The following is a 25,100-nucleotide window of genomic DNA, read 5'->3' as shown; positions in this document are numbered from 1 at the left end:
GATACGGTAAGGCTTTAATCCAAGACCAATATCTCATAGAGCAGAAAACAAGACAGGCAGATATTTAGTGGAGCTGCTCCATAGGCACGTATGGCTCCTGATGGCTGTGGGTTGTCTCTGTTGGCTAAAGAAACCTGAAATGCCCTCCATGTGACCTGGAAGCCAGAGCCAGTACCACAGCTGGAGATCAGGACCTGAGATGTTCTCCACCGCTCCACCCAGTGTCCAAGAACTGTCCCGAAATGTAAGCTAGATTTATTTTACAATGATTACCAAAAAGGTGACTACAAAGAAGATAAGACTTTATAACAATAAATTCAAGAGCTTGGGATAAATGGCTAATTTCCTTGAAAATATAAATTAAGAATAAATGAAATACCCAATTCAATTAAGGACCATAAAAGAAGTTAAGTGTGCAGGAAAATCTCTCACACCACTTAAAAGTCTAGGGGGCCAAAAATAGTTTCAAAGGTCTGCTTTGCCGAATGATTGAAGAACAGATAACAGCTGTGTTGTATCAAATCTTTTAGAGAGTCTAAAAGAGGGACGGGCAATCAACTGACTTCAAAGACCAATACAATCTGGATGGCAAAGCTGAAAAAAAAAATAGTACTTTCAAAAAATAGATCCACTTCACCTATAATAGATGCAAAAACTCCTAGTAAATAAAACTCAGCAGTATATTCCTATAAATATTTTATGACAAAGCAGGATTTACGTTCAATATGATAAATCTATTAGTGTAATACATTTTATCACCTGGTCAGGAAGAAAAATTATATGATTATTTTAATAGATGGAGAAAAGAATCAATACAATTTAATGCTCAATCCGGAAGAAAACTTTTAGTGCCAAGGCATAAAGAGAATGCCCGTAATTTAACTCGATGGCATCGAGCCAGGGAGCTTCCATTCACATCAGACAACGGCTTGCTGCATTGCTCTGCTCTGCCCTCTGCCCATGAGGACTAAACAGCTTCTCTTGCCATCTGGCTTCCCATTGGGTTTAGCCACTGGGCAGGAGAACTGAGGAAGGAAAATGATGAGGTCAGGATGTTTGTTCTCTGACTTGTCTCAGTAAAGTAGCATTGGCATAGCTGGAGGTTTTCTCTACCCCACTCTCTGCTTTTTGGTTCCAGAAACCTCTCCCTTCATCCCTTGGCCTAGAGGAGGTTACCCCCAAGCAGCCACCAGTGGTTATTGCAGTATCTTTTGTGGTTCCCCTAATCCAGACCTCTGTACATAATTATGTGTAAAGAAAGCTTCCTTGGGTTGTCTTGAGTGTGCCATCTGTTTCCTCTTGGACTCTAATTGGTACCAGCATCTACCAAAATCCTATTGTAGGCATTGCACTTAACTTTAGAACCAGTCTTATTAATGTCATAGATAAGACAAGGAAGTCCATTATCATTGCTTTCATTCAACATTGCAAGGGAATTCTAGCCATGCTCTCCCTCACTTCCCCCCAAAAAAGTACAATGAAACAAGTATTGCGAACAATTCGCATTTATAGAAGATATTATCTACATAGACAGTCTAGAAGAATGTGTTGACATTTAGAATTACCAAGGTAATTCAAGGAAGTTTTGGAGCACAAAATTCAATATACAAAAATCAAAATTAATAGCTTTCTTATTAGTTATTAAGAATCATTTAGGAAGTTAAATGAGAAAAAAGACCTCATTCATAAGGCAAAATGAAACTTTTAAGGTATTTTGATGATCATTCATTTTCTCATGCCAATCTGGTGAGTCTGTATATCCAGCAACTAATGTAGGTGTTGTTGTGAAATTATTTTGCAGATGCAATTAAAGTCCACTGCTGGGTGACTAAGTATGGAAGATTATTTTGGAGAATCTCAGGCAAATGGGTGGGGCAGAGTTAATCAGTTAAAGAGTTTAGGAGCAAATCTGGAGAGAACTTGAAGAAATTCCCGCTGTTGAGAGCAGCTGTGGCTCATGCCCGCCTGCCCCTCCCGCAGGCTTGTCCCATGGATTTCAGACCTGCCTTGGGCAGCCTCCACAACCATGTAAGCCAATTGCAATTTGCCTTTTATTGTCTATCCTCTTCTAAGTTCCAAGTTCTGTTTCTGTGGTTGAACCCTAACTGATACTGGTGTGTAGAAATGAACCTAACAGAATTGCTCAAGATCCCTGGGGAGAAATAATGAACCATTATTGAAAGATCTGAAAGAAAACCTGAGTAAATGGACATTTATGCAGTGTTTGTGGTTGAATCAACTGAATATTGTCTAATGCCAAAGACAGCCTAATGAAACCATCCAAGTCAGAACAACCAGATTTGTACTCCTTTTTCTCTCTCCTCCAATTCATTCATCCAATATTCAACACATACTTAAGATGGCCTGTGGTGTGCCAGGCACCATTCTAGACACTCAGGTGCCTTAGTGAAGACAGAAAAAAATCTTTCCTCTGTGAAGTTTATATTCTAGCATTGAAGTGAAGAAAATACACAATGAACGTAATAGACAAGTAAAGTGCTTGGTATGTTAAGTGGAAATTAGTGTTTTTTTGGAAAAGAAAAGGTGGTGACATGTCAGGGTAATCAAGCCCACTGAAATGAGGGTTGCACTGTCCATAGATTGGTCAGAGTAGGCTGTATGGGGATGGGGGCAACTTGGACAAATCTTTGAGATGGAAGAATTGTCCAAGGAGATTACCTTGAGAACACATTATACGGGAGAAACACCTCCAGTTTAGCCTGGAGCTGCAATGATTAATTGAGAAGGTGAGCAGGTTGGGTGGCCGGAAGGGGCAGTGCTGTCCTCAATTTTGGGGCAAATGCACTTGGTTCTGAATTCCCTGCCAGAGGGTCTTAGCTGCTCCCAGCTCCACACTGGAGAACCTTAGTCCGTGACCTGCTCTGTATTTGAGGAGTGGATGTTCAGCAAGTGGAGGGTGCTGAATGTGCAACTCAAACGACTTAGGACACAATTAGATTTGGTTTAATAATTAAAAATACCTTTAGAATTTTCTCTGGCAGAGATTAGGCTATTAATTAGCATGTCATGGGAACCTAGCATTTATTATTCTCTCAAAAACCCATTTGTGGTAGAAAAATATGCTGAGCCCCATTTGTGAAGATAATTATAGTTGATATCTTTGGGAGTGTCTGCCAAGTTCCTGCTGATTTCCCTCCTCTCTGGGAGCTGACTGCAGAAGCGACAGGGTAACTCCTCTGCCCACATTTCTGCTGCGTAAGCATAGCTTATTGGACCAGAGCTGGAATCGTGAGCAAAGCAGAGCCAATAAGATCTTTTCTCCCAGGAATTTGGAATTGGAGGCAAGAGAGTTAGACTAATCTGTTCATTTGACTGAAACTCTAAAATGCAAACTCTCAGCACAGCCATAAGTGGAATCTTCAAAAAGTTCATGGGAAGTGTTATGAAAGAAACTATGCATGGCTTTCAAAACTTTTTTGCATCCAAATAAACTTATCTTTTAATTACATTTCCATAAACATTTTGAAATAACCTTATATTTCATCATATGAACCCAAGAAGTAGATAAAGCCAACCTGCCAGGAAAGAGTAAAGCAAATGCATGGAAAAGAGCTTAGGGGAGCTGCTCAGAGAAGCTGTTTGCCTTCCAGGTTCCAAGGCACAAGTCTTCCTGAAAATCCAGGTGCTTTCCAGCTCTTGAGTTTAATAAAGCATTACTATCCTTATAACTAATCCCACTGATAGCTTGGAATAATCAGCTGGACTCCTAATACAGTGATGATACAGATCTTCATTGGCAGGGAATGCACTTTGCATGTTTGTTTTATTTTTCCTCCCCGCAGGGATAATGGGTCTCTTTCTCATTCATGCATGTGCTCATTCACTCATTCACAAACTTTTAGGGAATGCATATTGTTAGTGGCTGAATATAAGACTGAATAAGATAGACTTTACACTCAAATAATTCACTTGTCTTGATTATTTTTCAGGTGACTGGTGGGCGTGAGAAGTGCAGTGTTAGTCTCTGAAGCACCAGAATTTTCTTATTGAGCTTGATAGACGTTGGGAGAACTAACGTCAGCTTTTTTAGCGTTGGTATACACAAAAAGTGCTTTTTGAACAATAGAATGCTACATGAACTTTTTTTTACTGTTTATGGAAATATCTTCTGTTTTTTAAATGTTTGTTTATTTTATTCTTTTTTTATATATTTGACAGGCAGAGTGGACAGTGAGAGAGAGAGAGACAGAGAGAAAGGTCTTCCTTTTGCCGTTGGTTCACCCTCCAATGGCCACCGTGGCCGGCGCGCTGCGGCCGGCACACCGCGTTGATCTGAAGGCAGGAGCCAGGTGCTTCCCCTGGTCTCCCATGCGGATGCAGGGCCCAGGGACCTGGGCCATCCTCCACTGCACTCCCTGGCCATAGCAGAGAGCTGGCCTGGAAGAGGGGCAACCGGGACAGAATCCAGCGCCCTGACCGGGATTAGAACCCGGTGTGCCGGCCTATTGAGCCACAGCACCAGCCTGTTTATTTTATTCTAAAGGTAGGGAAAGGAAGAAGGATAAAGAGGGAGAAAGGGAGAGAAGCAAAGATAAGGAGAGGGAGACAGGGAGAGAAAATATCTCCTGTCTTTTTGTTCGCTCTCCAAATGTCTGCAACAGCCAGCACTGGATCAAGCCAAAGTCAGGAGTCCAGTCTCAATCTGAGTCCTCCATGTGGGTGGCAGGGACTCAGCCACTTGAGCCATCATCTGATGTTCTCAGGATGCTCATTAGCATGAAGATAGGACCAGAAGCAGAGTTAGGATAAACCAGGCACTCCAATATGGGATGCAGATGATGTCCCAACCCAGTGTTGCAAGTGCTATGCCAAATGTCCATCCCAATATCTTCCATTTGAATCAATCAGCTTAGAAGCATTACAGGAATATACATTGCATACAGTCCTTTGAAAGGAACCATTTGGTTTAGAAAGAAAATGTTTTAAAATTAACCATATTAGCTAGAGATATGCTAAAAAGTTATTGAAATTAGATATTAATTTATAACTTACTTTTCTTTTAAGGCATTTTTTTTTTTGACAGGCAGAGTGGACAGTGAGAGAGAGAGAGAGAGAGAGAAAGGTCTTCCTTTTCCGTTGGTTCACCCCCCCAATGGCCTGCAGCTGGCGCACCGCGCTGATCTGAAGCCAGAAGCCAGATGCTTCCTCCTGGTCTCCCATGCGGGTGCAGGGCCCAAGAACTTGGGCCATCCTCCACTGCACTCCTGGGCCACAGCAGAGAGCTGGACTGGAAGAAGAGCAACCGGGACAGAATCTGGCGCCCTGACTGTGACTAGAACCTGGGGTGCCGGCGCCACAGGCAGAGAATTAGCCTATTGAGCTGCGGCGCCGGCCTAACTTATTTTTCTTCAAGTGGTATTTTGAAGTTTCTATTATTCTGAGAAAAAAAAATGGTCTTTGGGGACCAAAGGATGCAATCACATTGAATAATATTGTGAGCTTCTGCATAAGACAGGTAAATGAAAACCAGCTGCAACAGAAATAATCCCCAACAGTGAGTCTGGTTCACATGGTCCAAGCATCTGGGTGACCAGTGTGGCACAGGTGAAGCTTGGCTCCAATTCCCTGGTTCAAATGTCAGTGACGGATCCTACTCACAGACAGCCCCAACCCTCCTTTCAGCTGAAGCTCATTTTCAAGGACCCAATCCAACCTATTTCTTTTTGTAGGATGAGAGAGTTTTCAGAAATTATAGCTCTCTAGAGGGAATCCGTTAAATATTTATTAAGCTGGATACATTTAAAGCTCTTGCTTTGCTGCCTTGGAATCTAGTGTACCCAATTTCAGCAAGCAGTGAACATCTAGGAAGTCAGAAGTTTAGGGATGGAGGGCGAGAGCTCACTTGCACTGACAGGTAACAGCGGGGCATTTGGAGACAGACCTTGTGGATATCTCACCTCTGTCTCTTTGAACAAGTTACTTAAGTGTCTGAACCACACGCATAAAACAAAAATGATACTTCCTTTTTCTAGGAGACTAAGAGAATTAAAGAATTGCTAATTGGCTAGCATATTCTAATATTAATATTTGGGGGGGGGTCCTTGCCACTTATTTAGACAAGAATTCTAAATACCGGCTCAAATGAAGCAGACAATATGGTAAGGTTAGGGTGTATTTAGAGAGTGAGAGAAATATGTAATACAGGAACATAAGGGTTCTATTAAGGGTGAGGGGCCTAAGAAGGGTAAAGGAGAAATTCCATACCAGAATCTCAGAGGGCAGACTGGGGCCACCTGTGGGAGTCCACAGACCAGAGCCAGGAGGGCAGGGGCCACGTGTGGGAGTCCACAGACCGGAGCCACAAGGGCAGGAACGAAGGCAAAACCAGGCAGCACACAGGAGACACACGAAAGAGCAGAGCAGGCCCAGCACACTCCACACCTCCACACCTCTTATGCACTTCCAAAAGGGGAGTGGTTACGTAGTCTGATTGGCAGGTGGGTGGATACAGATGAGATCAGGTAGGGGCAAGGTGGGGTGTAGTCTCCAGCTCATGCATCTAATTAATCTAATCCTGTCTCCCTGATTGGCTCATATCAGAATTGCATAGATCAAGTTTTTTGCTATAGTATCTTACTTGCAGAAGTAGTAGTAGTAGTAGTTACTATTATTCTTTACAAGTGATTACCCAGCAGATAATTACCCAGCTAATCAATGCAAAATTTGGGTCCCTTGAGTCCACCACATCTGTGTCTTTGCTATTGTACTTGGGTGTTGATCTTAAAAGTGAAATTGTTATGGAAAGAAATCCTAAGGTATTTCCTGTAACATTCTGTTTAACAGCATGGTCATTATCAAGATCTCTCTTTTATGATTATAGTTAAAAAAGGATGTTACCGTTAAATCCAAGCATTTCCTTATGAAGCCTTTTAAATTCATCTTACTTGAGGTCTTCGGGGTGGATGCCTTTTAATAATACTTGTTTCTCCCTGTTCCAGTGGGATGTCAAAATACATGGCCTGGGACACTTGAGAGATTGGAAGAGAAACAAGAATATATAATTAAAACCCATTTACCACTAAATCAGGCAAAGTGATCATGAACTGATACCACAATTTTGTACCTTTTCTATTATATTTTCCAACCTACATCTTGAATGTGGAGGAAAACACACAAAGCAAGGGCCCTACTTGAATACAAATCATTAAAACTTAGTCTTGCCCAAAGACTTGATTTCTGATTCCTTATTTCTGCCTCTGGTTTAATTTAGAGGGATATCAGAAAAATTAAAATATTTTCACTACAAATGCTGTTCAAATATACAATTTGGCCTGGAAAATAGAAACATATTGATTTGCTTTAATTCCAGGAAATCTTCCCCCACCCCACATGCACACAGATAAGAAACCATACAAAATATAGCTTTAACAAAGGAAACTAATTGTCTTTTCAGATTAGATAGATGGCAGATAGGTAGTTGGAAAGGTGATTATATAGGTGGAGAGATGATAAAGAAATGGAGCAGGAATGTCTAACAAGAGTGTGCAATGTTGGCATTGCTTGAGGATAATCAAATAATGCCCCCAGCCCCCAACCAGGGAAAGAGATGCCCAGAAGTTACCACAAAATACGACATATCAGTATTCTTTTCTGATGCAGCAAGCCAGGGCTACAGAGTTAAGCCTCTGCTCAGAAACAGAGAGACTTAACAGATCCACTTTATTTTTTAGCTTGATTATCCTGGGCTCTTGCATTTGCTACCATGACCAATGCTAAATGGATGGAATTTTTGTCTTCCCTTCTTAACCGTCTGCATGCACACTGATTTCTAGATTGTTGCATAGACTCTCCTACAGTCCTAGCTTCTTAGTTTTAAAAAAGTTATCTGAAAGAGAGAGAGAGAGAGAGGAGAGTGCTTTCACATGCAGATTCACTCCCTAAATACCCACAAGGACTGGGACTGGAGCTGGAAGCTGGCAACACAGTCAAGGTCTTCTAGGTGGGTGGCAAGAAGCTAATTACTTGGCAGCACCACTGCTTCCTAAGGTCTGTATTAGCAGGAAGCTGGAGTCAAGAGCAGGAGCTGGGAACTGACCTCAGGTACTCCAATATGGAATGCGGATGTCTTAACTGCTTCCTGTTTTGTGAAAGTATGTGTCTCTCCTTATGACATTTGAAGGACTGCTTTCAGGATTTTGTTCTTTCTGATTCTTAGTAGAATGGAAATTGTGCCCTTACTTCCTTTCAGAAGGATGCTGACACATGGAGCAGGGCAGAAACAGCAGCAACAAAATATGGGATTTTAAAAAGCAGATATTCTTTGAAATTTATTTTCATCAGTCTGACTACTCCTGACTTTCGTACGATGGTGTGAGCGATATCACCCCATTGTTCAATTTGATTGTCCTTAAATGGCACAGGCTGTGTCAGCCAATTATTCTGATTCCTAATTATAGAAGAAGAAAATTGATGCAGTGTCTTGATCAAGGTCATACAATTGGCATTTGGTGAAGCTGGAGTTAGACTATGGACTCCTTGAAAATAATATTCAGAATGCTTACCTATTCCTTGTATGATGAAATTTTTTTTTAATTTCAAAAATAAACACATTTTTCCCAGTAGCAACTAGAAAGCACTAGAATCTGTTTTCACCACTGAGCTGGCAGAATCTTAAAACTCCAGATAGGGGATTTTGTATCAAAAAAGGAATTCTTCACTGAAACTAAGAGGGAAATTCTCCCTCATGTATCTAAGACGTTGGTGAACATAAAGGACACGGAGACCGGACCACACAGAGCCTGAGTGTCAGCTGGATTGAAAGTAGCCATGCAAATCGTTTTGAGCAAGTTCTGCAAGGTTGCAAAAGAGAACATAAGATTTTCTGACCAAGTCCTCTGGTAAGGAGCATTATACTTGTTTTACTGATCCAGAATATGAATAAATGTATACATTCATGTGCATTATAAGTACATGTTGAGCTTTCCAAATTAAAATATCTATTTCATTCATTGCGGTCATCAGAAAACATCTTACGTCTCTTATAAAATATTTCAAGGTAGTTTATAGCCCTGTTGGGCTGAGAGCTTCCAGTCATAACGGGACAAGTTCTCTTAGTTCTGTGGGTGACCATCAAGAGTCTGGGTTAGAGAAGGGGGGACTGATCCACTCATCTGGAATGGATCCATGCTATTTGTAGTGGCTTTAAAATTCCCATCAGAGTGGATTCACTCGTGAAGTGCTACCTTCAAAACCACAAACCCAACTGTGCCAGAGACAAGGATTTAAATTTCAACTGTAGCAGAAACATGTGATTACTATCATTTATCACATCAGGATCATATAATTTTAATCTCTGCCAAGGCTAGGTGTAGACACTGAAAGCACTATAAACTGAAACAAAATGAGTTTTTCTTCTCTTAGGCAGTGGTGAAAGGATCTCCCCAGCTTCTATATCTACTCCAAGGCACCCAGAATACTTTAACTTGACCATAGTCAATCCCCTTGAAAGATCCCTTGCAGATCAGCGACTTAGTAGCATTATGTAGTAGTAGATTATGGAGACAGGTAAATCTATCAACAGCTCTCCTTGATCCATACACACGAAACTCCTGCTGCATTGGAGACTCACCTGTAGAATATCTTCCGTACCAGGTTTCTCGTAGAGGTGGCAGTGGTCCTTCCAAAGCTTTGTTCTGGTCCTGCAGTCTTGGCAATGAACATGAGCTCTTTTCTTCCAGGTTCTGTTTGATTGCGAAGTCCACAGGGCCTGCCGGGGCAGTCTCTTCCTCTTTGCTTCGCAAAGGTGCTACTTTGATCACCCTAGGGTGAGACTTAGAGTGCCTCAGACCCATTTCATGTGAAAGACATTCAAGGGTAAACCACAAGGGAAGTGGTTTAGGTTCTTTTAATGTAGCTTATTTTCATCAAGGTATTTCAGAAGTGTACTTGGCTTTAAGAACCAGTCATTTCCTCATGGCCTCTTTCTAGCTCTGTTTGGCCACACACTAACCCCTCTGGCCACTGCCTGGGAGGTGGTTTCCATGGAGACTTCCCTTCAACTCCCACTTTGTCATTTCAGAGCCAAAGAATCCAGTTAAATATTGACTTGCTTATATTACTTTCTGAAGAACTCAGTGGTAGGAAGAGAAACACCACTGATCATTTGACAAATATCTAACACAGAAAGGCCATGAACAGAGATGTAAAGCAAAGATGTATGGAGGTCTTTTTTTTTTTTAACTTATTTTGAAAGTCAGAGTACAGAGAGGGAGGGAGAGACAGAGAAAGCCTCCATCTGCTGGTTTACTCCCCAGATGGCCACCATAGCCAGGGTTGAGCCAGGAGCTTCTCTCAGGGCTCCCACGTGGGTGCCAGTGGCTCAAAAACTTGGGCCATCTCTCACTAATTTTCCCAGGCCATCATCAGGGAGCTGGATGAGAAGTAGACCATCCAGAACACGAGTTGGCGCCCATATGGGATGCCAGCATCGCAGGCAGCTGCTTTACCCACTTGGCCACAACACTGGCCCTCTGTGGGGATGGGGTAGGGGTGTCTTAAACCTGACCCTTTATTGCAGGTATCTTGGTAAGAACTAACAACTGAGACGACCAAGTCACCTTTAGGAACAGAGGGATGCATGCTAATCATTGAAGGCTTTGTTAATCTTTAATTTTAGTGAAAGAATTTATCTTCCAAAAAGGAAAGGAAATAGCAGAGTGATTAAATCTTCACTTGATTTTTTTTTTTTTCCTGCCAATGACTTATCTTTGAAGGGAGTGAATTTGTGTATATTACAGGAAGTAGAAAGTCAATAGGATTTTTTCCTTTGGGGACAAGGGGACAAACTTCTTGAATAAATGGCCCAAATGAACCTAGAATTGTTACTGGTGAATGGCAGGGTTCTTGTCTTCACGCAAGAAAGAATTCAGACGTGAAACAGAGTAGTGGAAAATAAAGTAGCAAAGTTTATTAGGGAAGGGACATCCGTAAGAACTGATGGGCACCCCTCCAGACAGAACCTGAGGGAGAGTGCCCAGTTGCTCGGACTGGGGGGAGGAGCGAGGTTACATGGTTGAGTGGAGAGAGTACACCTGGGCAGGCCAGGCGGGCAGCTCAGAAGAGAGGCAGAGGGCTGTGCCTTCTGGTTGAGGCTGGGGGTTTTTAAGGAGATGGGTCTTTGTCTTCACACATCTCCTCCTGAAACAAAGGATTTTATGGATGTAAATATTAAGAAGTTCCTATCTGAGTTTTCCCCTAAAGGTATCAGAGAGGAGGAAGCAGAGTATTTGAAATGCAGATACTGGGCTGCATCTGGAGGATTGTGGAAGATTGTCAGGCAGAAGGGGCGGGGACCCCCACCTGGCAGGTTATCGGGTAGAAGGGGGCAGGGCAGGATGTGAATACTGGGCTGCCCCTGAACCTTTATCGGATGACTTTGAGATGCAGATGCATATGCTGGACATAGATGTCTTTTCTTTAGGCCTTTGTCACACACACATAAGCTCATATCTGACTTCCTACCTAACAGAATCTTCAAAGGTGACTTATATATTATGCTTAAAAAGGTAGAAAAAGAAGAGTGGAAGGGAATGTGTTGATATATTGAGTAGTGATTATTGAATGGTGGGATTATAGATGATTTTTATTTTAATGTTTATATTTAGAAACAGGACTTACTTTTGGGGCTGACGCTGTGTTGTAGTAGGTTGAGCCTCTCCGCCTGTGGCACTGGTATCCCATATGGTCATTGGTTCAAGTGCCAGCTGCTCCACTTTTGATCCAGCTCCCTGCTAATGTGCCTAGGAAAGCAGTGGAAATGGCCTAAGTGAAGTCGGGAAAATTTATTCAAAGTTTCTTGAGTTCTTGCCATATATTTAGATAAGAATTCTAAATATCGGCTGCTTATAAATGATACAGGCAACATGGTACAGTTTTAGCATTTATTCAGTGAGAAAAATATGCAGGAAAGTGAGGGCTTTATTTGAGGGAGAAAGAAGTCTAGAAGCACAAGTTAGGTCCATACCAGGCTGAGAGCAGGCTGGGAGCCACGTGGAGCCAGCATGCAGGCAGGAAAGCAGAGAGCTGGCAGCCTCTGGCCGCACACCTGGAGGAGAGGATAAGGGTGGTGGGGGGAGGGGCATCCTGCTACAGACCTTTTATCTACTCCCAAAGAGGGGTGGGGTTACATAATCTGATTGGCAGATGGGGTGTACAGGTGGGGGTCAGGTAGGGGTGAGAGATCACACAGGGGCATGGTCTTCCAACTCACAAATCTAATCAATTTGATCCTACCTGCCTGCCTTATATCATAAGTGCTTGGGCCCCTGTACCCGCATGGGACACCCTGAAGAAGCTCCTGGCTCCTAGCTTCAGATTGGTCCAGCTCCTGCCATTGTGGTCATTTGAGGAGTGAACCAGTGGATAGAAAACCTCTCTCTCTCTCTCTCTCTCTCTCTCTCTCTCTCTCTCTCCATCCCTCTCTCTGTCTGTGGCTCTGCTTCTCAAATAAATAAATAAATAAATCTAAAAAAAGAAAAAAAAAGGAAACAGGATTCACTTTCAAGTTCTGATTGCTCATGGTAAGTCCATGACTTGTGTTTTCATCACATATCCATAAAGAAATTTATTTTTTATCTTTGCAAAAGTCCATTTGCTAATGTGCTGTCACAGTGTTTGGAAAGTCTTGGCAGCCAGTAGGGTGCACCTAATAAGATATGTGAATTTGCGCCTATTACATTTGCATGCAATCTTCTCTGTCGAGAAACACTTGTAAGAAAGAATACAATAAGGAGGCCAGCGCTGTGGCGCAGCGGGTTAAAGCCCTGGCCTGAAGAGCCAGCATCCCATATGGGCACCGGTTCTAGTCCTGGCTGTTCCTCTTCTGACCCAGCTCTCTGCTATGGCCTGGAATAGCAGTAGAAGATGGCCCAAGTCCTGCACCCATATGGGAGACCTGGAGGAAGCTACTGGCTCCTGACTTCAGATTGGCGCAGCTCCGGCCATTGCAACCATTTCGGGAGTGAACCAGTGGATGGAAGACCTTTCTCTCTGTCTCTGCCTCCCTCTGTAACTGTCTTTCAAATAAATAAAATAAATCTTAAAAAAAAGAAAGAATACAATATGAACAGTAACTGCAAACAAAACTCCTCTGATAACTGGGGATTAGTTTAATTATAAAGATAAAAATACTGAACAATATGTGGTCACATTCATTTTTGCTTGTAACCAATTTAAGTGTCTCTAAGGCCAAGGGAATGTATTGCAACTCATAGTTGAACTAGAAATTATACTGAAAACTGTGGACGGCATGGATCTGGCCAGTGGGAAGGATTCAACTTCCCTGTGAGCCTTTGCTGTGGAATTCCATTAGTTGTTGAGGAAGTGATTTAAAAAACAATAATGCATCTCTGTGTTTATTTCCCTTGTTATTACTTACCACTTTCAGATTTGATGACTTGCAGGGGTTACTCGATCCTGGTTTGTCATAATTCATGAGGAATGCATCAATTGATTTCATTGATAGCTCTTAGAAGAAAGCTGGCATGTAGAAAACTCACAGCAAACGTTGACAGTATTGTATTCCTTCTGAGGAAGACCCTGCTACATGTCTCCACGTACACAGCATAGTCCTTACTACCCACTTGTCACTTGTTAAAATAGACATACTCCTGTCTCAAAGAGTTTACACCTAAGTATAGAAAAGACTCAATTCACAATAGCGAAGACATAGAGTCAACCTAGGTGTCTGTCACCTGATGATTGGATAGATATACACAATGGAATATTACTCAGCCTTAAAAAGGATGAAATCCCCACATCTGCAACAAAGTGGATGCAACTGGAGCTCCTTATGCTAACTGAAATAAGCTAGACCCAAAATGACAAACGTCACGTTTTCTCTTACTTGTCGTACTCAGTATTTAGATAGAGCATAATAATTGCATGGATGTAAAACCATTTGGTATATAATTATAAATATTGCTTCACTGAATCAAGCTATGTAAACAATAGTATATACTTCTCTGCCACATTTCGAAAAAAGGAGAGGTGGGGAATAGTGAAGTCTTGGGGTATTAGTATACTTTGTTCTTCATTTGGGTTACGGTTACGAGTGTGACCAGAGGACCAAAAGCTCATTCATCTGTCTACTTATGTAGTCTAATCAGGGAAGGGCATATTAATTGGTTCTGTTTAACTGGGAGAACCACAGTATTCTACAACTATCATTTTTTTTTAAATCTTTCATACACTGTAAGGATTTTATTAAAATTATGGTGAAAATGTTCAATTTCATTAAAAAGAGGAGAATTTAATCTTACCTATAGAGTTGGGGTTAAGATGTAATTTCTTTTCTTTTTTTTAAGACTTATTTATTTATTTGAAAGACAGAGTTACAGAAAGAGAGAGATCTTCCATCCACTACTCCCCAATGGCCAGGACTGGGCCAGGCTGAATCCAGGTGTCAAGATCTTTGAATACCAGTTTGGGAGCAGCAAGATGGCAGAATCGGAAGGGAGCACACTGATAGTCTGGGAAGAGACAGTTTAATAAAAGTGGAGATACTGCAGGTTCAAGGAAGAGTAGGGGAAGAAACAGCAGAGGAAACTCTTCCTGAACTACTGATTCACAGTGGACCTGCGTGGAGAGTGTGGGAGCCCACAGTTCAGGACACCAGTGGCAGAATCAACACACCAGCGCTGGAACACGAGGTGAGCCGAACCTCAATAGCCCGAGACACCAGCGGGCAAGCGGAAAGAGGAGACTAGAGGGAACAAGGCTTGAAACCCCATGGGGAAAAGTTCACCAGGCTAACTAGAAGAGAGAGGAAAAAAAATGACCGATACGGACACGAGTTTCTCTCTCTCCGCTCACCTCTCAAAGGCGAGCAAGACAAAGAGCAGGCGCCATCTTGGACATACATCATAAGCAGGGCGACCTCAGGCCTGTACCCGCCCTCAGCCAAGCAGAAAAACCTGACTCTGGGGGTGGGGGTGTGAAATAACAGGAGATTAGGACCTAGTGAATGTGTGGTGCTACTGAACTGAGACTGTGAAAAAAGAGACGGTGGGGGAGAGAACTCACGGAGTTCACGTGAGTACTCTCCAGAGACGCTACAATTAGGTAACCTTGGCAACCCAGTGAGAGACTGCAGGAGAATTTGAGCCCACACTGAGGGCAGAACAGATTCCCTGTGTGGTCCTTGGGAAAGAGCTTCCGATCTCTGGCTCCTGTGGGTATATCATTCGCCTGCTAACTACCTCCAATTCCATTCAGCTGTGCAGAATTACTTCCCTTTTGAATCAAAAAAAGAAAGAAAGAGAGAGAGATTTACCATGCCTAACCTGGGAGTGTCACCTTTGGCGCACCCTTAACCCTGAGGAACCAAACAGAGCTCTCAGGCCACACCCATCTCAAGTCTATAAGGGTCCATCAAAAGCAGACAGTCCACTTAATACAGTCATAGTATAACAAGAACAAACACTATAGCGAGGGAAGAAGAATCCAAAGATATCTCCACAATGCCAAGCAACAAATGCAAAAACTGAGGAAACAAGAACAAGGAAGACATTATGACACCCCCAAATGAACAAGACAACCTAAGCCAAGATTATGAAAATGATGAGATGGAAGAAATACAAGATATGGATTTCAAAAAATTTATGATAACATTTAGGAGTTTTCAAAAACAAATGCTTGAGGTACGGAATTCCTTACTGGACAGGACAGAAAATCTCCTTTGAGAAAATGAAATCATAAGGAGGAATCAAAATGAAATGCAGAAACTAGTAGAACAGGAAAGTGTGATAGTGAAGAGAAATCAAAATGAAATGAAGAACTCAATAGATCAAATGGCAAACACATTAGAGAGCCTTAAAAACAGAGTCAGTGAAACAGAAGACAGAATATCAGACTTAGAAGATGGAGCACAGGAAAGTATACAGTCAAACCAAAGGAAAGTAGAGGAATTAGAAATCTAAAAAATATTGTTGGGAATCTACAGGATACTATTAAAAAACCCAACATTCGGGTTCTAGGAGTTCCTGAAGGCATGGAGAGAGAGAAAGGACTAGAAGGCCTTTTTATTGAAATACTTGCAGAGAACTTCCCAGGTTTGGAGAAGGACAGAGACATCCTAGTACAGGAAGCTCATAGAACCCCTAGTAAACATGACCAAGAGAGATCCTCACCACGACACGTTGTAATTAAACTCTCCACAGTGAAACATAAAGAAAATATTCTAAAATGTGCAAGAGAGAAACGTCAGATTACTCTCAGAGGATCTCCAATTAGACTCACAGCAGACTTCTCATCAGAAACCCTACAAGCTAGAAGGGAATGGCGAGATATAGCCCAGGTACTAAGAGAGAACAACTGCCAGCCCAGAATATTATATCCTGCAAAGCTCTTACTTGTGAATGAAGGTGAAATAAAGACCTTTCACAGCAAACAGAAATTGAAAGAATTTGTCGCCACTTGTCCAGCCCTGCAAAAAATGCTTAAAGATGTGTTACACACAGAAACACAGAAACATGGTCATCAATATGAAAGAAGGTAAAGGAAGGAAACCTCACAGCAAAAGATCATAGGGAATTCAAAGCATATATTAGAACTTATCTTTGGCAAATGGCAGGGCAAAGTTACCACCTATCATTAGTCACATTGAATGTTAATGGCCTGAACTGTCCAGTTAAAAGACACCGATTGGCTGATTGGGTTAAGGAACAAAACCCATCTATTTGCTGCTTACAAGAAACACATCTTTCCAACAAAGATCCATACAGACTGAAAGTGAAAGGCTGCAAAAAGATATACCATGCCAACAGCAATGAAAAAAGAGCGGGCGTAGCCATCTTAATATCGGACAACATAAACTTTACCACAAAAACTGTTAAGAGTGACAAAGAGGGACACTATATAATGATTAAGGGATCAATACAACAAGAAGATATAACAATTATCAATGTATATGCACCTAACTACAGGGCACCGGTTTATCTAAAAGATTTGTTAACGGACTTAAAGGGAGACTTAGACTACAATACAATAGTACTGGGGGACTTCAATACTCCACTCTCAGAAATAGACAGATCAACAGGACAGAAGATCAACAAGGATACAGTAGATTTAAATGACACTATAGCCCAAATGGATCTAACAGATATATACAGAACTTTTCATCCTACACATAAAGCATTTACATTCTTCTCAGCAGTACATGGAACCTTCTCTAGGATTGACCTCATACTAGGCCATAAAGCAAGTCTCAGCAAATTCAAAAGAATTAGACTCATGCCATGAAGCTTCTCAGACCATCAAGGAATGAAGTTGGAAATTAGCAACTCAGGAATCCCTAGAGCATTTGCAAACACATGGAGATTGAACAACATGCTCCTGAATGAAAAATGGGTCATAGAAGAAATTAAAAGAGAAATCAAAAATTTTCTGGAAGTAAGTGAGGATAACAGCACAACATGCCAAAACTTACGGGACGCAGCCAAAGCAGTGTTAAGAGGAAAGTTTATATCAATAGGTGCCTACATCAAGAAATTGGAAAGGCACCAAATAGATGAGCTTTCAATTCACCTCAAGGATCTAGAAAATCTGCAGCAAACCAGACCCAAATCTAGTAGGAGAAGAGAAATAATTAAAATCAGAGAAGAAATCAACAGGATTGAATCCAAAGAAACATTACAAAAAATCAGCCAAACGAGGAGCTGGTTTTTTGAAAAAATAAACAAAATTGACACCCCATTGGCCCAACTAACTAAAAAAAGAAGAGAAAAGACCCAAATCAATAAAATCAGAGATGAAAAAGGAAACAACAACAGACACCACAGAAATAAAAAGAATCATCAGAAATTACTACAAGGACTTGTATGCCAGCAAACAGGGAAACCTATCGAAAACCTAAACAGACCCATAACTGAAACAGAAATTGAAACACTAATAAAGGCCCTCCCAACAAAGAAAAGCCCAGGACCAGATGGATTCACTGCTGAATTCTACCAGACATTTAAAGAAGAACTGACTCCAATTCTTCTCAAACTATTCAGAACAATTGAAAGAGAGGGAATCCTCCCAAATTCTTTCTATGAAGCCAGCATCACCTTAATTCCTAAGCTGGAAAAAGATGCAGCATTGAAAGAGAATTACAGACCAATCTCCCTGATGAACATAGATGCAAAAATCCTCCATAAAATTCTGGCCAATAGAATGCAACAACACATCAGAAAGATCATCTACCCAGACCAAGTGGGATTTATCCCTGGTATGCAGGGATGGTTTAATGTGCGCAAAACAATCAATGTGATACACCACATTAACAGACTGCAGAAGAAAAACCATATGATTATCTCAATAGACGCTGAGAAAGCATTTGTTAAAATACAACACCCGTTCATGATGAAAACTCTAAGCAAACTGGGTTTGGAAGGAACATTCCTCAATACAATCAAAGTAATCTATGAAAAACCCACAGCCAGCATCCTATTGAATGGGGAAAAGTTGGAAGCATTTCCACTGAGATTTGGGACCAGACAGGGATGCCCACTCTCACCACTGCTATTCAATATAGTTCTGGAAGTTCTGGCCAGAGCTATTAGGCAAGAAAAAGAAATTAAAGGGATACAAATTGGGAAGGAAGAACTCAAACTATCCCTCTTTGCAGATGACATGATTCTTTATTTAGGGGACCCAAAGAACTCTACTAAGAGACTATTGGAACTCATAGAAGAGTTTGGCAAAGTAGCAGGGTATAAAATCAATGCACAAAAATCAACAGCCTTTGTATACACAGACAATGCCATGGCTGAGGAAGAACTGCTAAGATCAATCCCATTCACAATAGCTACAAAAACAATCAAATACCTTGAAATAAACTTAACCAAGGACGTTAAAGATCTCTACGATGAAAATTACAAAACCTTAAAGAAAGAAATAGAAGAGGATACCAAGAAATGGAAAAATCTTCCATGCTCATGGATTGGAAGAATCAATATCATCAAAATGTCCATTCTCCCAAAAGCAATTTATAGATTCAACGCAATACCTATCAAGATACCGAAGACCTTCTTCTCAGATCTGGAAAAAATGGTGCTGAAATTTATATGGAGGCACAAGAGACCTCGAATAGCTAAAGCAATCTTGTACAACAAAAACAAAGCTGGAGGCATCACAATATCAGATTACAGGGCAGTTGTTATCAAAACAGCATGGTACTGGTACCGAAACAGATGGATAGACCAATGGAACAGAACTGAAACACCAGAAATCTGTCCAAACATCTATAGCCAACTTATATTTGATCAAGGATCTAAAACCAATTCCTGGAGCAAGGACAGTCTATTCAATAAAAAGTGCTGGGAAAACTGGATTTCCACGTGCAGAAGCATGAAGCAAGACCCTTACCTTACACCTTACACAAAAATCCACTCAAGATGGATTAGAGACCTAAATCTACGACCTGACACCATCAAGTTATTAGAGAACATTGGAGAAACCCTGCAAGATATTGGCACAGGCAAAGAATTTCTGGAAAAGACCCGGGAGGGGCAGGCAGTCAAAGCCAAAATCAACTATTGGGATTGCATCAAATTGAGAAGTTTCTGTACTGCAAAAGAAACAGTCAGGAGAGTGAAGAGACAACCGACAGAATGGGAAAAAATATTTGCAAACTATGCAACAGATAAAGGGTTAATAACCAGAATCTACAAAGAGATCAAGAAACTCCACAAAAACAAAACAAACAACCCACTTAAGAGATGGGCCAAGGACCTCAATAGACATTTTTCAAAAGAGGAAATCCAAATGGCCAACAGGCACATGAAAAAATGTTCAAGATCACTAGCAATCAGGGAAATGCAAATCAAAACCACAATGAGGTTTCACCTCACCCCAGTTAGAATGGCTCACATACAGAAATCTACCAACAACAGATGCTGGCGAGGATGTGGGGAAAAAGGGACACTAACCCACTGTTGGTGGGAATGCAAACTAGTCAAGCTACTATGGAAGTCAGTCTGGAGATTCCTCAGAAACCTGACTATAACCCTACCGTTTGACCCAGCCATCCCACTCCTTGGAATGTACCCAAAGGAATTTAAATTGGCAAACAAAAAAGCAGTCTGCACCCTAATGTTTATTGCAGCACAATTCACAATAGCCAAGACCTGGAACCAACCTAAATGCCCACCAATGGTAGACTGGATAAAGAAATTATGGGATATGTACTCTATAGAATACTAAACAGTACTCAAAAACAATGAAATCAGGTCATTTGCAACAAGATGGAGGAATCTGGAAAACATTATGCTAAGTGAATTAAGCCAGTCCCAAAGGGACAAATATCATATGTTCTCCCTGATCGGTGACAACTAACTGAGTACCAAAGGGAAAACGTGTTGAAGTGAAATGGACACTATGAGAAACAGCGACTTGATCAGCTCTTGTCCTGACTGTTGATGTACAATGTAATACTTTATCCATTTTAGTATTTTGTTTTGTTTTGTCCTAGTACTATTGATTGAACTCTGTAATTAACACACAATTATTCTTAGGTGTTTAAATTTTAACTGAAAAGTGATCCCTGTTAAATATAAGAATGGAAATAAGAAAGGGAGGAGATGTACACTATGGGACATGCTCAATCGGACTTGCCCCAAATGGTGGAGTTAGAAACGTGCCAGGGGATTCTAATACAATCCCATCAAGGTGGCATGTACCAATGCCATCTCACTAGTCCAAGTGATCAACTTCAGTTCACAATTGATCACACTGATAGTTCTAAGAGTCAAAGGGATCACACAAACAAGACTAGTGTCTGTTAATACTAACTGATAGAATAAAAAGGGGGAGAGAACGATCCATCATGGGAAGCGAGATACACAGCAGACTCATAGAATGGCAGATGTCCTAAACAGCACTCTGGCCTCAGAATCAGCCCTGAAGGCATTTGGATCTGGCTGAAGAGCCCATGAGAATATTTTAGGCATGGAAAGCCAAGATACTCTGGAAAAAAAAAAAAAAGAAGACCTAAATGAAAGATCTCTGCGAGTGAGATCCCAGTGGAAAGAATGGGGCCATCAAAGAAGGAGGTACCTTTCTCTGAAGGGAGGAGAGAACTTCCACTTTAACTATGACCCTGTCGGAATAAGTTCGAAGTCGGCGAACTCAAAAGGCTTCCATAGGCTTCACAACTCATGACTAGAGCCTAGGGAGATTACTGACACCATAAACAAGAGTGTCAAATTGTTAAGTCAACAACAGGAGTCACTGTGTACTTAGTCCTCATGTGGGAGATGTCCTTAGTGTGTTGTCCAATGTGAAGTAATGCTATTTCTAGTACTCATACAGTATTTTTCACTTTTTGTTTCTATGTGGGTGCAAACTGTTGAAATCTTTACTTAATATATGCTAAACCGATCTTCTGTATATAAAGAGAATTGAAAATGAATCTTGATGTGAATGGAAGGGGAGAGGGAGCGGGAAAGGAGAGGGTTGTGGGTGGGAGGGAAGTCATGGGCGGGGAGGAGCTACTGTCATCCATAAGCTGTACTTTGGAAATTTATATTCATTAAATAAAAGTTAAAAAAAAAAACTACCCATGATGGTTTGCAATGATCACTACCCAGATCAAGAATCACTCTGAGCATGCATTACTGACTAGAAAGATGATAAATACTTGTGGTATTTGAAATAGGCAGAATTAGAAGGGTTAGTTCAACTTTGTAAAAACTGAAGATATTGTCCAGAGAAACTCTTATTAAGCCAAAGGGCTTAGAAAAATGAGGAGGGGAAGAGCAGGAACTATTAGCCAGGTGAGCTATTTCCACAAGTGAAGAATCAAAGGCCCCATTGGGAGCAGCTCCCCAGACACCACGACCTTGGAGCTCAGGAGGAAGGACCTTGCACAAGCTCAGAGTGCTGGGATCCTTCCGGTCCTCCTTCCTGACCCTGAAAGTGAGGGTCCTCCTTCCTGACCCTGAAAGTGAGGGTCCTCCTTCCTGACCCTGAAAGCCAGCCAAGCACCCTGGAGCTGGAGGCAAAGAGCTACTGAGCTCTTTTCCAGGGGCAAAAATCTCAGCTTTTGTTCTGGGTTTACTCTAAAATAGCCTTGGGGCAAAACTGTTAAGCAATCTTGTTTTGTGGGTTTAAATTCAATAGAAACTCAATGCACATTCATAATGAGATATGCAGATTTCCACACTCTCCTCACTTAGTGAGGGGAGATGGGGCCTGGGCTTTCTGCATTAGTTTGGTATTAGAAGGAGACAGAGAGGTAGGAGCCTTCTAAGTTTTCTCACAGCATCCGAGTCAGGAGCAGAGCATCTCTTCCTGTGTGGAAATATTACCTACTGTATCGCAGGATTGTGTTTTGCTAGCTCTTGTCTCGTTTTGATGGGCCCTCCTCCCCCAGAGTCATCTGCACTCTCTCAGCCCCACCCCTGTCTGGAGATGAGGTATATGCCTGGAGTGATGACAGACAGATGAATTTTCTACAGTTAGCTCACCAGCTACTAATCAAACAGGAAGTTGTGGCCGCAGGAGCACTGGGTCCCAAGCAGCAACATAAAGAAAACCACACATGCAGACATGCAGAAAATTGTGCAGGTGCTCACGGCTGTGTGAAATCTCACAGTCTGAGCAATCAGATAATGAATGAACACTTTTAACAATTTTTAAAAAGGTTTATTTTATTTATTTGAAAGACAGAGTTACAGAGAGAGGTAGACACACACACATGCACACACACACACACAGGCCTTCCATCCACTGGTTAACTCCCCAAATAGCCACAATGGTCGGAGCTGAGCTGATCTGAAGCCAGGAGATTCTTCCAGTCTCCCACATGGGTGCAGGGGCCCAAGGACTTGGGCCATCTTCTTCTGCTTCTCAGGCCACAGCAGAGAGCTGAATGGGAAAGTGGAGCAGCTGGGACTAGAACCGGCACCCATATGGGATACCGGTGCTGCAGGGCGGGACTTTAATACACTGTGCCACAGAGCCAGCTCTGAATACATCTTTTTAAGTGGGCTATAGCTATAGGCATGTGATTGTTTAGTATTAAGCATATAACAAGCGCTAAGACAATATGCATTGGTATTGATGGTAACAGTCTTGAATCAGTTTGAGTTAAATTGCTTTTTACTCCTGCAGCATATGGTTTTCTTGGAAAGGCCTCAGAAAGGATTTAAAACAACGTGAGTATGAACATTCTTTAGGGTTGGTTTTAATTTCACACATGGGTTAATTACTATACATTCAGTTGGTGGGGTTTAAATCCCATAAACAAGATTCCTAAATTATGCTTCTACTGAAGCTATAGGCATTTCTGCAACATGATGGAGAAGCACTCACTGGGGCTTTCCAGCAGGGAGACTGTGTGCGATGAGGCTGACCCAAACCTAAATTTCCCCCGGTGATATTTCTGTCCACACCAGGTGTGAGGGAACATGACAACACCCCCAGACCTGTGGGTTTGCAAGTGCTTAAGCAAAACATGTTGTAAAAATGTGCATGGAAGCTTTCTTGGTCAAACCATTAAATGAGATTCAATGAACTTGATTTGTATCTTTACCTTTTAAATGTAATCTGCAGGGGGCTGTGCTGTGGTGCAGTGGGTTAACGCCCGGGCCTGCAGCTGGGACATGAACTGGTGCTCATATTGGATGCTGGCACCTCAGGCAGAGGATTAACCTACTGCACCATAGCTCTGGCCCTCCAGAGAGGCTCTCTTTTTTGGATGAACTTAAACTGTGGACCCAGAAGCGGAGATGCGTGCCTCTTGCTTGTGAGGCAGCATGAGACCAGGGTGGAGAGTATGACAGCTCCCATGTCCCCACACTCAGAGGCCCAGGGTGAGCACCCTCCGATCTCCCGGGGTTCAGTGCTAGCGCCCCGGCTCCAACAATCTCAGTTGTCAGCCACGGGTTCTAAAGCACATTGGCTCCGGGACTGGCCCGAGCCAGAATGGCTTCCTACTCTGGGAATGTCTACTTGGAGGTTTTTCTGAACACTCACATTCACGTGAAGTGTAGATGACGCCAAATGAAGAGACCAGCTCCAAAGATTTCCTTCCTCTTCCTTCCTTCTGTGGTCCTCTTAGTGCCCTTTGGATGCACTACCAAGCAATATCAAGGCATCACTCCCAGGGCTCCAGTCTCTGCCTGGCAGGTGGCACCGGGGGCGCATTCCTGGTGCAGATCACTTGGTGATACTCTGAGCGCTACAGGCTCTGCTCCCTTCCACGACTTTCCTTGGGTGTCATCAGGTGTCCATGATGACATCTCATCCTAATTCTAGGGTCTCCCTTAGGACTCCATGGGCAAGTCTCCGGTGGGTTTAATGTTTTAGAAGTAGGGACAGAAAGCAAACTGGAATGATGGCTGAGCAAAGGGATAGAGGCAGATGCTTTGCTGACCTGATACTTGTTCCCTTGCTACCAGTTTGCAGCCTGGTACACACGGAGCCCAGAGGACCCAGCACAACAGGAGGGTAGAGCAATGGGATCAGTCTGCTTCTTGGGAGAAGGGGAAGGGGTGTTGCAGATGTGTCGGGGGGTCTCACACTCTCCTGGGGGGACCTTCTTTCATCATAATGCCACTTGGACCCTTACCCTTTCTGGAGTGGTTCCAAATGCAAGACTCACAGCTTGCTAAGGGTTGTCCCCTTGTCTGCTATTGCTGCTTACTGGCTGGTTCTGGGGCTCCTTGGCAGGCTCTCAGTCACTGTTGCTCATGGACAAGGTCAAGGGCTTAGGATCTCTTTCTTAGGTTTGTGCAGTCTTCCGTGGGTCCCTGCCAGGGCTTTGACGGTCGCTCTTAGTTATCCTGGCCCCGGACTTAGAAGCAATCAGATGCTCCCTCAAACCTCTGTCTCTTCTAGATGTCTCCTGCCATTACTCGCGTGATTCCTCCTGCAGGATTTAACCCTCCAACTCTAGACAAAGCAAGTTCAGTTCTATGTAACTGTTTGCAGGTAAGGTGGCTAACGATGCCGAGGCTCAAGGACTCTCGAGGGCACTGCCTGCTTTTTGGCCTGTTGCTCTTGCTGGAAGGTGAGGTGAGGAGACATCCGTTGAGCGGGGACTGGAGGCAGCCTGGGGAGTACCTGAGATGAAGACACACTGTGTTTACTGCTCG

At 42.4% G+C, this 25,100-nt stretch overlaps 1 protein-coding gene across 6 annotated transcripts in view; it reads right to left on the bottom strand.

Moving 5' to 3' along the window:
* The window catches only part of CCDC198 (coiled-coil domain containing 198), a 35,403-nt gene extending 25,436 nt beyond the window's left edge, over positions 1-9,967 (bottom strand). For 2 of the 6 annotated variants that reach the window (XM_089309657.1, XM_017348334.4), the window contains exons 1-2: positions 9,590-9,967; positions 6,859-6,988 (exon numbers count right to left, since the gene is read on the bottom strand). In XM_089309657.1, coding sequence (XP_089165783.1) covers positions 6,859-6,900 — 42 coding nt within the window. In that variant the 5' untranslated portion in view covers positions 6,901-6,988; positions 9,590-9,967. Of the gene's footprint in view, positions 1-6,858; positions 6,991-9,589 lie in introns of those variants that run through there. The other 4 variants (XM_002718267.6, XM_008269709.5, XM_089309659.1 and 1 more) reach the window with 3 other exon arrangements.
* Between the last annotated feature and the right edge of the window lie 15,133 nt (positions 9,968-25,100).

This window comes from Oryctolagus cuniculus, chromosome 12, assembly GCF_051225735.1.
Source record: "Oryctolagus cuniculus isolate XC-2025 breed Fujian yellow rabbit chromosome 12, ASM5122573v1, whole genome shotgun sequence".
NCBI lineage: Eukaryota > Metazoa > Chordata > Mammalia > Lagomorpha > Leporidae > Oryctolagus > Oryctolagus cuniculus.
This window is presented reverse-complemented; position numbering and strand designations above follow the sequence as displayed.